At 58.2% G+C, this 11,989-nt stretch overlaps 1 protein-coding gene across 1 annotated transcript; it reads right to left on the bottom strand.

Annotated features, from left to right (window-relative positions):
• Nucleotides 1-197: 197 nt before the first annotated feature.
• On the bottom strand, nucleotides 198-11,412 carry DBNL (drebrin like). Its single transcript, XM_039564191.1, has 14 exons — nucleotides 11,298-11,412; nucleotides 10,690-10,745; nucleotides 8,747-8,859; nucleotides 8,440-8,514; nucleotides 8,032-8,178; nucleotides 7,374-7,451; nucleotides 6,609-6,760; nucleotides 5,869-5,923; nucleotides 5,233-5,307; nucleotides 5,034-5,136; nucleotides 3,663-3,773; nucleotides 2,674-2,777; nucleotides 1,561-1,666; nucleotides 198-1,261 (listed from the first exon to the last, which is right to left on the bottom strand). The coding sequence occupies exons 1-14, from the start codon at nucleotides 11,378-11,380 to the stop codon at nucleotides 1,122-1,124; spliced, it is 1,398 nt and encodes a 465-aa protein (XP_039420125.1). The 5' UTR covers nucleotides 11,381-11,412; the 3' UTR covers nucleotides 198-1,121.
• Between the last annotated feature and the right edge of the window lie 577 nt (nucleotides 11,413-11,989).

Here is an 11,989-nt window from a genome sequence, read left to right as displayed (position 1 = left end):
AGACCCCAGGACCCCAACCACTGCAGGCTGCTTCCTCCCTCATTAGACCCAGATAATTAGTGTTGAGACTAATTATGTGCCCAGTTACCCCTCCCTTGGCCCCTGCTCACGACAGCCTGGTGTGATAACGTCTGGCATTACGGACACCAAACCCCTGGCATTCCTCTCCCATTCCCACCTGGACCCTGCCACATCCATCACCAAAGAAAAGCCCTTTTATTGTAGCTGGGGAGGGCCCAGGGGGAGCAAGGAGAAAAAGGAGCTCGGGGGAGGGACTCGGAGAGGACACCATGTCCCCCACACCTGCAGGAGGGGTGGGCAAGCTGGGACCCCCCAGCACCCCAACTCTGTTCTCTCCTGTTCCTAAAGGGACACCAAGGCAGGAAGCTCCGTGTGGGGGAGGGGCTGGGCTGGGCTTTTCCTTGTTCACAGTGAGTTTGGGGTGGGGAGGGGGGTCCCACGCGCTTGGCCGGGCTGGATCTGCACTGCAGGGAAGGTTATTCACTCCCAGTTTAAATCCCCAGAGCACATTTGGGGCGAGGGAACAGTGGGGAGAGCAAGGAGGAAAACACAGGATCACACATGGCAAGCTCAGTGTGCTCGGGGTGGTGGGGAACAGAGCCAGGATTCACCTCTCTTGGTCATGTCAGACCCCGTAGGATTCCAGAATTATTCTGATGAGCTTTTCCAATGAAATAAAATTGGGAAAGTGGCTTCTCCAGTGTGGCTGCGGCAGGTCCAAGGTCACGGGGTGGGAGGGAGGGAGGGAGCACAGGGGGGAGGTAATTTGTTCCCTGAAAATTCCTCTGAGGGATTTGTCATGCCCTCCTTCCTACTCCAAAGCCGAGGGAGGAGGGGGAGACCAGCGCTGTGGGCTCAGGGTGGGATGGGACCCTTCCTTCACCCACCCAAGGGCAGTTATGGGGGATGGGGGGCAGTGCCTGGGGGGGCCCCACTGCCAAGGGACTGGGGAATGGCACTTCACTGAGAGAGAGAAAGAAATAGAGAAGAAGAAAAAGCCACGTGTCATTTGGAAGAATCAGGCAGGAGCTGAGTGGTCTCGGGGGTCTGGAGCAGTCCCAGGGGTCTGGAGCCCCCCATCAGCCCCCCCACCAGTCCCCCTACTCTATCAGTTCCACGTAGTTGGCGGGGAACATGCCAAAGTGGCCATCGGGGCCGTAGCCGCGCCACCAGCCCTCATCGATCATCTCGATGTTGGTGATGATGTTCTCAGGATCAAAGGAGATCTCGGTGTCATCAGCTGGAATGGGACAGAGAGAGGGGAGGGGGTCAGACCAGCTGAACTACCCCAGCTCTGGGGTTCCCAAGGCTAGAGGGATGTGGAGCTGCTGAACAAGTCCAGAGAAGGCCATGGAGGTGCTCCAGGGGTTGGAGCCCCTCTGCTCTGGAGACAAGCTGGGAGAGCTGGGAATGTCCGGCCTGGAGAAGAGAAGCTCCAGGGAGACCTTGGAGCGCCTTCCAGTGCCTAAAGGGGCTCCAAGAGAGCTGGAGAGGGACTTTGGAGGGACAGGACAAGGGGAATGGCTCTGTGGGTCTCACCAGCCTGGTAGTCATAGAGTGCCCGGGCACAGAGCCCCTTCCCCGCCAGGTCCGGGGGCTCCTGGTACTCCACCCTGTAGTCATATTTGGCATCGTCAACTTGTTCCTTCGGGAAGGAGAGGAGAACAAGAATTACTAGGACAACAGTGGGAGGGAAAACAACTATGTCCAACGCCAGAAACGTCCATCAGCCCCCTGAGGCTTGGAGACCTGCGTGCTGGAAGTCCCAAGTGCCCTCTGGAATAAAACACGGGCTCCAGGGAAGTTGTGCCGTGGGTCTGCCACAGCATCCAGGAGACACAGAAGCAAACCAGCTCTTAGCCAAAGAGCCGAGGTGGCCACATCTCCATCTAGCTCAACACCCATCCCTGTCCCTTGGGATCTCATCCCAACAGAAACACCGGAGACCAGTGGCAGACAACCCCTCTGATCCCTTGGGATCCCTGCTGCAGACAGAGCTCATCCCCCAACAGATAAGCTCCAGCTTCTGAAACATTTCTGCCAGAACCTGAGCTGGCTGTGGTTTGTTTCCTTCAGGAAAGGCTGAGGGGATCATTGAGCCCATCTCCCCTGGAATCCTTTGGAACCTGCTGGACGCTTCCAGACAAATTGCAGAATGAGAAAATGTTTGGAATGCTGATGGTTTGGTGAGCAGAGAAGAAACCAAAGGGGCCCCACATCTCCAAGGGCAACACGGCAGCACAGCACAACCCCGCGATTAGCCCCTGGAGAATCCTGGAGTGCACAGGGAATAGCTGGGATTGCCAACTCCACTGGGTTCAGATGGGCAGAGAAGCAGGAGAAGGAGGAGAAAGGGCTTTGGATCCTCTCCCCTCACTGGTTCTGGGATGTGGCACTGACAACAGCCAGAGCAGCCCTGGGGTGCAGGATGGGTGCCAGGGACTCAGTACCAGTGTCTCCCACTGGGAGCACTGGGAAGGAACACAGCCGCACCCCTTTGCCACATGGGTGCATCCTGAATACACCTGAGCTCTGGCGTTTCTCCGTTTCCTACAATTTTAGCCCAGAAAAGTGTTCCATCCTAAGGATGGGACAAGCCACTCTCTCCCACACAGGTCTGGCCCCGACAGGGTCCCCTCCGTCCAAACTCACCTGGGGCGGCTCCTCATAGATGGCCGAGGGCTCCGGAGGCTCCTCATACAGATTCTCTTCCATGTGGGACCCTGGGACACCAGAATTGTATCCAGAGTCTCGTCCTGAGGAGAAACAAGGGATCTGTCACCAAAACCATGCCCTGTCCCCTCGTGGGCTCCTGCCCAGGCTGGAGTGACACCACATTCCTGCGATGAGCTGGGTGTCCCCCGGTCTCCTGTCCAGCTGGGGGATGGAGCACACACAGACCATGGGATGGAGGAGGCAGGGGTTTAGGGAGCAACAAAAAGGACAAAGGAGAGACCTATCTCTGATAGGGAAGGGATAAAGATAGGGAAGGGATAAACTCGCTCAAGATGAAAAAATTCCTGTGGAGGGAAAGGGCTGGAGCAGAGGTCCTGGCCAAGAGCAGCATCTAGTGGTGACAGCAGCCTGGGGACATCAGAGCTGGACCCCCTGTCCACAGTTTGTCCCTGGCCCTCACCTCATCTCTGGCCCCCAGTTCATCCCTGGTCCCTACTTTGTTGTCCCTAAACCCCACCTCATCCCTGGCTCCCACCATGTCCCTGCATGTCTAACTCTGGAGCAGGGAAACCCCTGCACAGGAGTGGAGCCACCTCAGCTGGGTCTTGGGGCATTTTGGAAATGGTGGAAAAGTCCAAGTGTGACTGTCAAAGCCCCTGTGGCAGGTCTGGAGGAAGGCTGGGGGTGCATGGAGCCGAATTCCAGCCTGAATTCCAGCCTGAATTCCAGCAGGAGATATCCTCATCCCCCATGCACTGAGCCTTCAGGTGGAGACAAGCAGGAACCATCCTCATCCCCAGCATCACACTCAGCCCTGGCTGGAGACAAAGCCCAGGGTCCCTAGCCCACGGAATGGGAAAACCAAATGGAATCTCCAAGGCCGGCCTCAAAATGCCCAATTTTGTGAGATCTGGTTGGAAAGATGAGGAGAAAGCTTCGGGGAGTGGAGGGAGCCAAGCACATACCTGCTGCAGGTACTGGGGAGGCCGGCGGGGACCCCCAAACATCCCGGCTGGGGGAGGCAGGGCTGGGCACCGAGTTCACCTCCTTCTGCAGGAATGGGCTGCGGAGCTTCCCTGGAAAAGGAGTTCAAGGGGCTGCAGGAGCCGGTCAGGCAGGGGGGCTCCCAGCCTGACTGCGCACCCACAGGTACTGCTAGGTCACCCTCCCAAGCAGGAATTTCCAGCCCTAATCCTGGTTGTGGAAAACAAGTTTGGCAACTGGTTACAGCAGCAGTCAAGGGAAAACTAAAAAAAAAATAGGATTTTTGCAGAGGAGGAAGAGCTGGAAGACCCTGCCTCCGGCTCTCCATGGTGACTCTTGGAGCACCCTGAACTCAGACACAGTCCACAGACATCAAACTGGGAAGGGATGGTGCAAACTGGTTTCTGCCAGTGCATTTCCTGTGACAGGAGGTAACTGAGCTGGTATCTCCTCATCTCCACCTCCAAACCAAACAAAAGCTGAAGAGAATTCCCAGACAAACCCTACCAGCACCAAGAATCCCTCCTACCCTTACTTCTGGGTCTGATCAATCCCAGGGCATTTATCTCCCTTTCCTCCATGAAAACCATCAAATCCTAATGAAATACCTCAAAGTCAGTCTCTCCCCATGATGTCTAACCACCAAAAAAGACATTTTCCCAGCACATGGCATTCCCTCCTCTCCTACCATGGCTTGCCTTCCCAAGGAAGTAGGAATTAATGCTCCTATCACCAAGTGAAAGTGATTATTCTGAATCAATTTAAGGTGCTTTGGAGGGGGCTGGGCTGAGGAGGACGAAGAGGAAGAGGAAGAGGAGGTGGAGGCGGCAGCAGTGGCAGAGGCAGTCACCCAGGGGCGTCATGCACTCGTCACAGCTATTTCCTCAGCTACTCTCAGCTCTGGTCTGCAAACTTCCTGATTTCTATCCGAGAGATTGGATCAGGTTCTTCTAACAGCACAAGATTCTGCTTGGCTGGGGCAGTGCAAAAATTTGGGTGAAACTTCATGCAGTCAGGAGAGATTGCAATAGTGGTGTTTTCCTGGTGTTAATATCTTGAACTTCAACTAAAAAAAACCAAAACAACTTTAAGGCTCAGAAGGTGAATCAGAGTATGGAAATCTTCTATCTTTGTGATTAAAACTTGGCGGGAGCCGCACCCTGGAAAATGGCAGGAGCCAGGTGTGGGACACAGCACAGCAGAGAACATCAGTGTGATGAGAGCTGCCTGTTGTCAGCTCAAACTGTGGCCTCACGATACCGCTGCCCCACTGGGGCCCCTCCACGTGCAGAGAGACCCAGGGGGGGACTGGAACCAGCCCCCAGCACCCTCCCCGTGTCCCCAGGCCGTACCTGGCTGTGCTGGCATCCCCGCGTCCCCTGGCCCTGCTTTCTCCCTTTGCTTGAAGATGTCGCGGGGGTTGACGGCTCTCTGCGCGATCAGCGTGGCAGCCTCCTGCCCAGGGAGGGCACACGGCCCGGTCAGGCCCCGAGCAGCACAGCAGGGGCAGAGCCCCCCTCTCCCCAGGGACTCAGGGTCCCAGTTCCCCACCTGGGCTTTCTCCACTGACTCGCTTCTCTTGAAGCCCTTCCGCTGTTGCGCCTCGAACTCCTCGGCCTGCTCCTTCTGCAGCACAGAGAGCATCGGGTGCTGAGCCACCCCTCCCAGCCCCGGCCAGCCTTCCTGCCCCCTTCAGCCCCCTCCTGCCCCATCCAATTCCTTCCAGAACCATCCTGCCCCCTCGGGTCCCTTCTGCCCCCTTCAGCCCCCTCCGGACCCAAGGAACGGCGATGGAGGGTGAATGAGGAGGGAACGCTGGATCTGGGAGGGAGACACAGGAATTCTGGGCTGAGGACAGGGACTTGGTGTCATGGAATCGTGGAATGATTTAGGTTGGAAAAACCCACTGAGAGCATCAAGTCCAACTGTTCCCCAGCACAGCCAAGGCCACCACTGACCTGTGTCCCCAAGTGCCACATCCTGTTAAATCCCCCCAGGAATGGGGATTCCAGCACTGCTCTGGGCAGCCTGTGCCAGAGCTGGACAACCCTCTTCATGAAAGAATTTTACCAATATCCAACTTAAACCTCCCCTGTGCAACTTGGGGCCATTTCCCCTTGCCCTGTCCCAGGTCCCTGTCCCCTCCACCATGGATAAACCTCGCCTGGGGCCAACACCAGAGCTCACCCATTGCTGCTGCTCCCTGTCCCTGTTCTCAGCCTCCTGTTGCTGCTGGAGTCTCCTGTGGGGACAAACTGGGGTTAAAACTGAGGATTTGAAACCTCACCCCACTGCAGGTCCCTGGGAATAGCACATGAAGGCCATCCCTCACTTTGGTAGTGCTCCCCCTCACTTCAGGGCCAGACAAGGTGCTACAGGTCACCCTTGAAGAGAGGAGCATGGTGAGAGGGGCAGGTGCTGCTCCAAATAGTGGGATCATTCCAGGGAAATCTCTTCCCTGGGGATATGGACACGAGCATCTTGATACGGGAGATGGGCAGATTTCCCTGGAGTCATCCCCATGGGGCTTGGAGCTCCCTGGACCTCTGACACCCCAAAAATAGGGGCCATGGGTGCCAGGAAAGAGTTTGGGAAGCAAAAGGGGAGTAGTCCTGGAGCAGGATCCATGGCCAGGGGAACTCAGGGACGATGCCGAACAAGCAGCCAAGCTCCTTGGGGGTTAGCCAGGGAGATGTTTCCTCCACACCTGGAGTAAGATTCCCTCTTATCTGTTCTCTTACGGGAGGTTTCCTGGGATTGCAGGAATTCCAGCAGTGGGGAATACATGGACATGATCCACCATTTCCTAAGGAATGAATTTGCTGGAGTGGAGGCAGCTCAGAGAGGTAGTGACAGGGACACCTGGCACCACAGAGATCCCAGAGAGCAGGACAGGCTCCGGGAATCATTCCCAAAACCCCACTCACTTCTGGGCTTCGATTTCACTGGATCTGGCTTTAAACATCTGCTCCCGCCCCGCTGCCTCCTGCAGCTCCCGCTCCCGCCGCTCCCGCTCCAGCCGCTGCCGCTCCTCCTCCGCCCTCCTCTTCTCCTCCAGCCGACGGTTCTCCTCATCCTTCTGAGGGGAGACGGGCACAGAGCCTTGGGCTTCCTGGGCTCAGGGGTGTGGGGGCCACGCTGCCAGTGCTCGGATCCCCCTGGGCCTCTGCATCCCAGGGCACACAGCAGGTCCCAGGGGACACAGCACATCCCAGGGCACGCAGTGGATCCTGGGGCTCGTGGTGGATCCCAGGGTGCTTATCCAGCCAGAAGGTTCACACGTTATTGCTTAACCCCATAAAACCCAATGTGAAGGGGAAGGAAACAGGGAGCAGCCCTCGGAGAGGTCAAGAACCAGTTTCCTCACCCAAATGGGGTTTGCTGGGAGCTGGGATGCAGCCCAGCTGTCTGCCAGGAGAGCCAGGGTGCATCCCAGCCATCCACTGGGAGCTGGGGTGCATCCCAGCCCTCTCTCCCTGAGCCAAATTCAGATGAGATAAAGGAGCACCTTCCCCTTCAAGACTCAGCCCCTCCTCTCTGAGCACCCCAAGGTAGCAGCTCTGCGCTTCCCTGAGCTCTGGGTCCCCGATTCCAGGCAGGATTCCCCAATTCCCAGACAGGGAATAAGCATATGGAGAATAATCTCCAGCTAAATCCAAACACTTTGTGCTCTGAGGGATGCGTTCACTCACCTCTGCTTTGGCCCAGAAATTATCCTTATTGACCCGCTTGATTTCAGACATCGCGTTTGTCTTCTGGTACACAGAGCCCTGAGGAAGACACAGAGAAATCACCTTTTTTGCATTTTCTGTCAAAAATCAGCCCAAATCAGCACAGTCTGGGACTTCTCTTAGAAGTTCCTGTAACCTGATGCTTTGTCCCAAAATTTAAAGAAGGGCTGGGTGAGGCCAGTGATATGCACGTTGCCAAAAATGGGGAATTGCTTGCCCTGGCACAGGTTGCTGCCCCATCCCTGGAAGCGTCCAAGGCCAGGTTGGATGGGGCTTGGAGCAGCCTGGGACAGTGGAAGGTGTCCCTGCCCATGGCAGGGGTGGGACTGGATGGGCTTTAAGGTCCCTCCAACCCAAACCATGATTCCATGCTTCAAACCTGCCCTCCGGCAGTGGGAAACCATTCCCCCTTGTCCTGTCACTCTGTGCCCTGGTCCAAAGTCCCTCTCCAGCTCTCTTGGAGCCCTTTTAGGCACTGGAAGGGGCTCTAAGTTCTCCCTGGAGCCTTCCCTTCTCCAGAAAGAACATTCCACAGACACGTCAATGGCCAGGGATGACAGTGGTCCCAGACCCTCCCCCCACCCAGAGGGACCCGAAAGCCCTTACTGACTCAACTCACCACGGGAGCCTGGGGCCCCGAGTCCTGGAACTTGCTGCTCTCCTTGTGGAAGCTGTAGTTGGCCCCGGAGGCCTTGGCCACCTTCTCCATGATGAGTTCAGGCTCCACGTCCTCCTCTGCCCGGGCATTGATGGTGACGTGAGCCCCCTGAGCAGGAGGAACCAGGGTACGGGTGAGGGGGTCACTCTGGGAGCCCCCAAACCCACCACTCTGCCCTGGTGGGTCCTGTCTGTGCTCCCAGAGCTCCCAAGGGAAGGAAGAGGGTTCTGGTGAGAAGGAGAAGATATCCAGAGGGATGTTTTGGGCAAGCTGGTCTACTGGAAGTTGTCCCTGACCATGGCAGGGCAGTAGAACTGGGTGGTCTCTAAGTCCCTCCAACCCAAAGGGAGGACATGAGGAGGATCAGACCTTCAGGAAGTTGGCCACGGTGCTGACGTGGTTGGCGCAGGCTCCTTTCCGCACGTCATTGACCCCTTCACCCGTCTGCAACGAGACACCATCGGCACCAGCTCACCTGAGCCCATCTGGGGGGGATCCATGGCAGCAGCAGCACCTGGATCTGAGCCCAAGCCCCTCTCCAGCTCTCCTGGAGCCCCTAAAGGCACTGCAAGAGCCCTCTCTTCTCCAGGCTGGCCACCCCAGCTCTCCTAGCCTGGCTCCACGGCCGAGGGGCTCCAGCTCCCTCCCAGTTAAGCCAAGGTCTGTCCCCACTCACCCAGTTGACGAGGACATATTTGGGCAGCCCAGAGTTGGGATCCTTCACGCGGCAGAAGCCGTACATCACCTTCCCACTGTTGAGCTCCTCCACCATCTCCTCCAGGCCCCCATCTGTCCCGGGAGGAAGGAGACGGGGTGAGTCCAGCCCATTCCGTACGTGTGCCGGAACAGCCAAACCCACGGAGCCTCCCAGCTCCGTATTCCCTGGAGATTATCCCCGTTAGATTTGGGGTCATTGTACCTCACGAGTGTCTCAGACCCCTGTGTTTACTCTGTAAACACATAACCTGATCATTTGTCATCCATGTGATTATTTGGGAGCCAAGCCCCAGCCTCTTCTCACCCATTCCCATTCCCAGCAGCCTTCATCACCCAGTTCCTCTTCCTCAGACCCTCACAAACCCCGTAAGGAAAGATCCTGGATCTGCAACCGAGTGCTGGCAGGACACAGAAGGAGCTGCTCAGACTCCCTAATCAATTGGAAGCTTTAATGAGAGCAGGCAGCTGTCAGTTTTGCCCACAGGTTCCTGCACAAAACACCTCAGTGACGGTGGGAAGGGTGCTGAGAAGTGGAGGAACTGGCTGAGCCTTGTTCCTGCTTTGTCAGATGGGACGTAGAGAAGGAACCAAAAGAGTAACATGAGGTAAGGTCCTGCTTGTCCACCATGGACTCCAAGGGCAGTTCTCATGGGCAAACTCCTGCCTCAACGCCTCCCTCCCTGTTACACCCACCTAGAGTGGTCTCAGTGCTGGTTTGAGGACTTGGGAGTAAATCCCAGAGGAAAAATCCCACACAGGGCTCAGGCAGGGGCAGTGGAAAGGGAACAGCATTGCTCCCACTACACCAATAAAGGAAAATGAAAGGATGAAAAACACCAAAAACGCACACTCTCATCTCAAAAATATCCCCCCAGACCACAATTCCTCCTGTGCTGGATTGTCTGAGCCCTGAAAAGTGGGAAAAGAGCCACTGGTCCTTATCACCCCTGGCAGGAGCAACCCAGCCCAACACAGCTCACTCTGCTCTGCAGCGTAACCCGGATCATTTCCTTCTCCCTATTAAATATTTATGATTTGGCTCTAAATTTGGCTCCAAACCCAGCAGGGAAGTTGAAGGTTGGAAGTCTGAAGCTGATCGGTGAGGGCTGGCATGGAAGGACATGAGGGGAATGCTGGGGAGAGCAGGGATCTGCGAGGAGCTTGGGGCACACCCTCTGCAGCTCCCCAGAACTCTCATTTGTGACTCAACAAGAGTTTTCCTCAACAAAATTCCCCAGCACCAAACCCCTGGCTCCATGGGCTCCACCAGATCCTATGGAGCATCCCAGAAACTTCCATAGAGCTCCACAGGCTAGGAAAAACACTTGGAAGTTAAGGAAGAAGCTGGGGAGAGGATGCAAATTCCGAGCACGGGGAAACCCGCCTGGACGTGCTGCTTCCCGAAGGCTTCGGCTTCCCAGCCAGTAGTGTTTGGGTGGGAATCAGCAGCCAAATAAAAAATAAAAGAAAAAGAATTGCAGGAAGAAGGGAATTCGACATGAGGGGCTTTAGAAGCATTGAGTAGGGAGCCCTGGCTTAGTGAGTGGCTTTGGAGTACCAGGTGGCCCTGCCTAAATCAGGGATCTAAAATACTTCAGGGATGCAGAAGGCAGCCAGGATACAGACTTCAGATCCTTTGGAAAGGAGGAAAATGAAAGGAAGGGAGAAGCAGAGCTGCCAGTGAGGCTCTGCTCCATATTCCTCACTTCGAAATCACACCAGACCCCCTAACACAGTTCCCACTCTTCTCCCACCACCAAGGGCACCTCCCAAAATACCCTCAGGGGTTAAAAACCCCCCCGACATCTCAGGCAGGTACAGTGAGATGGGCCCTGGAAGCCCCCCAGACCCCTGGAAAGCCCTGGAACCGCGGAAACAGGGGGTGGTCCCCAACACAGTCACCTCCGGAGCCGGCCACTCGCAGGTCATTGCTGTTGCCTTCATAGGTGAACAGAGCCCTAAAATTAAGGCAGAAATGGGATTTTTAGCCAGCACAGTGCTCATCACACACCCCTGACACCTCCTGAAGCGCAGAGCCCCACAGGGACCCCCACCCCACAGCCCGGGGTCTTCCTGTTCCCCCCGGACACCCCCACAGCCCCCTGAGTCTCTCACCCCTCACCCCCCAACCGCCCCTATACACCCTCACCCCCCCCACACCCCTGACTCCCTCTGGGCACCCCACATCCCCCTCAAACACCCCCACACTCTGATCCCTGTCACCTCATGTTCCCCCCAAGCCACTGGCCCAGCCGCAAATTTTTTCCCAGGCCCTCCACCCCCCATCCTTGTTTCACTTCCACCCCTCCATCCGCTCCCCACCCCCTCGGATTCCCCCTACACCCCCCTCCCCCCCAAACCACCTCATCCCTCCTAAACACCCACATCCCTGCAACACTCTACAGCCGCCCCCTCCCCCAGCTCCCCACCCTCCCCCATCCCCCATCCCATCCCATCCCCCCGCCCCCATCCCCGCTCACCGACCCCCGGCCCCGCCGCCCCTCCCTCACCAGTCCGTGGGGCTCCCCGCGGCCACCACGCTCCCGTAGGCCTCCTGCAGCGCCCGCCCGTTCTTGGCCAGGTTCAGCGCCATGGCCGCGCCCGCTCCGCCCGCCGGCACCGCCGGCACCGCCCCGCCGGTGCTACCGGCACCGCCCCCGGCACCGCCCCTCCGGTGCTACCGCACGCCCCCGGCACCGCCTCCGTGCTACCGGCACCGCCCCTGGTACCGCCCTCCGGTGCTACCGGCACCGCCCCCGGCACCGCCCCGGTACCGCCCCTCCGGTGCTACCGGCACCGCCCCCGGCACCGCCCCGGTACCGCCCCGCCGGTGCTACCGGCACCGCCCCCGGCACCGCCCCGGTACCCGCCCTCCGGTGCTACCGGCACCGCCCCCGGCACCGCCCCGGTACCGCCCCGCCGGTGCTACCGGCACCGCCCCCGGCACCGCCCCGGTACCGCCCTCCGGTGCTACCGGCACCGCCCCCGGCACCGCCCCGGTACCGCCCCGGCACCGCCCCGGCACCGCCCCTCCGGTGCTACCGGCACCGCCCCCGGTACCGCCCCAGCACCGCCCCGGCACCGCCCCCGCCGGTGTTCCCGCCCCGGTACCGCCCCCGCCCCCGCCCCCGCCTCACGGGCGACCCCGCCCCGCCCCTCTTGTCCTGCAGACCCCGCCCCCGATGGGGAGACCACCCCCGGC

The sequence above is a fragment of the Corvus cornix genome, chromosome 22 (assembly GCF_000738735.6).
Source record: "Corvus cornix cornix isolate S_Up_H32 chromosome 22, ASM73873v5, whole genome shotgun sequence".
NCBI lineage: Eukaryota > Metazoa > Chordata > Aves > Passeriformes > Corvidae > Corvus > Corvus cornix.
This window is presented reverse-complemented; position numbering and strand designations above follow the sequence as displayed.

Excerpts from the sequence above, each read along its gene's own strand:
- DBNL (XM_039564191.1), bottom strand. The coding sequence starts at position 11,380 with ATGGCGCTGAACCTGGCCAAGAACGGGCGGGCGCTGCAGGAGGCCTAC. Across the intron at positions 5,308-5,868 it reads ACAGGGAGCAGCAGCAATGG|AAGGAGCAGGCCGAGGAGTT; the intron begins GTGAGCTCTGGT and ends TCTGTGCTGCAG. Across the intron at positions 1,262-1,560 it reads ACTCTATGACTACCAGGCTG|CTGATGACACCGAGATCTCC; the intron begins GTGAGACCCACA and ends GTCCCATTCCAG.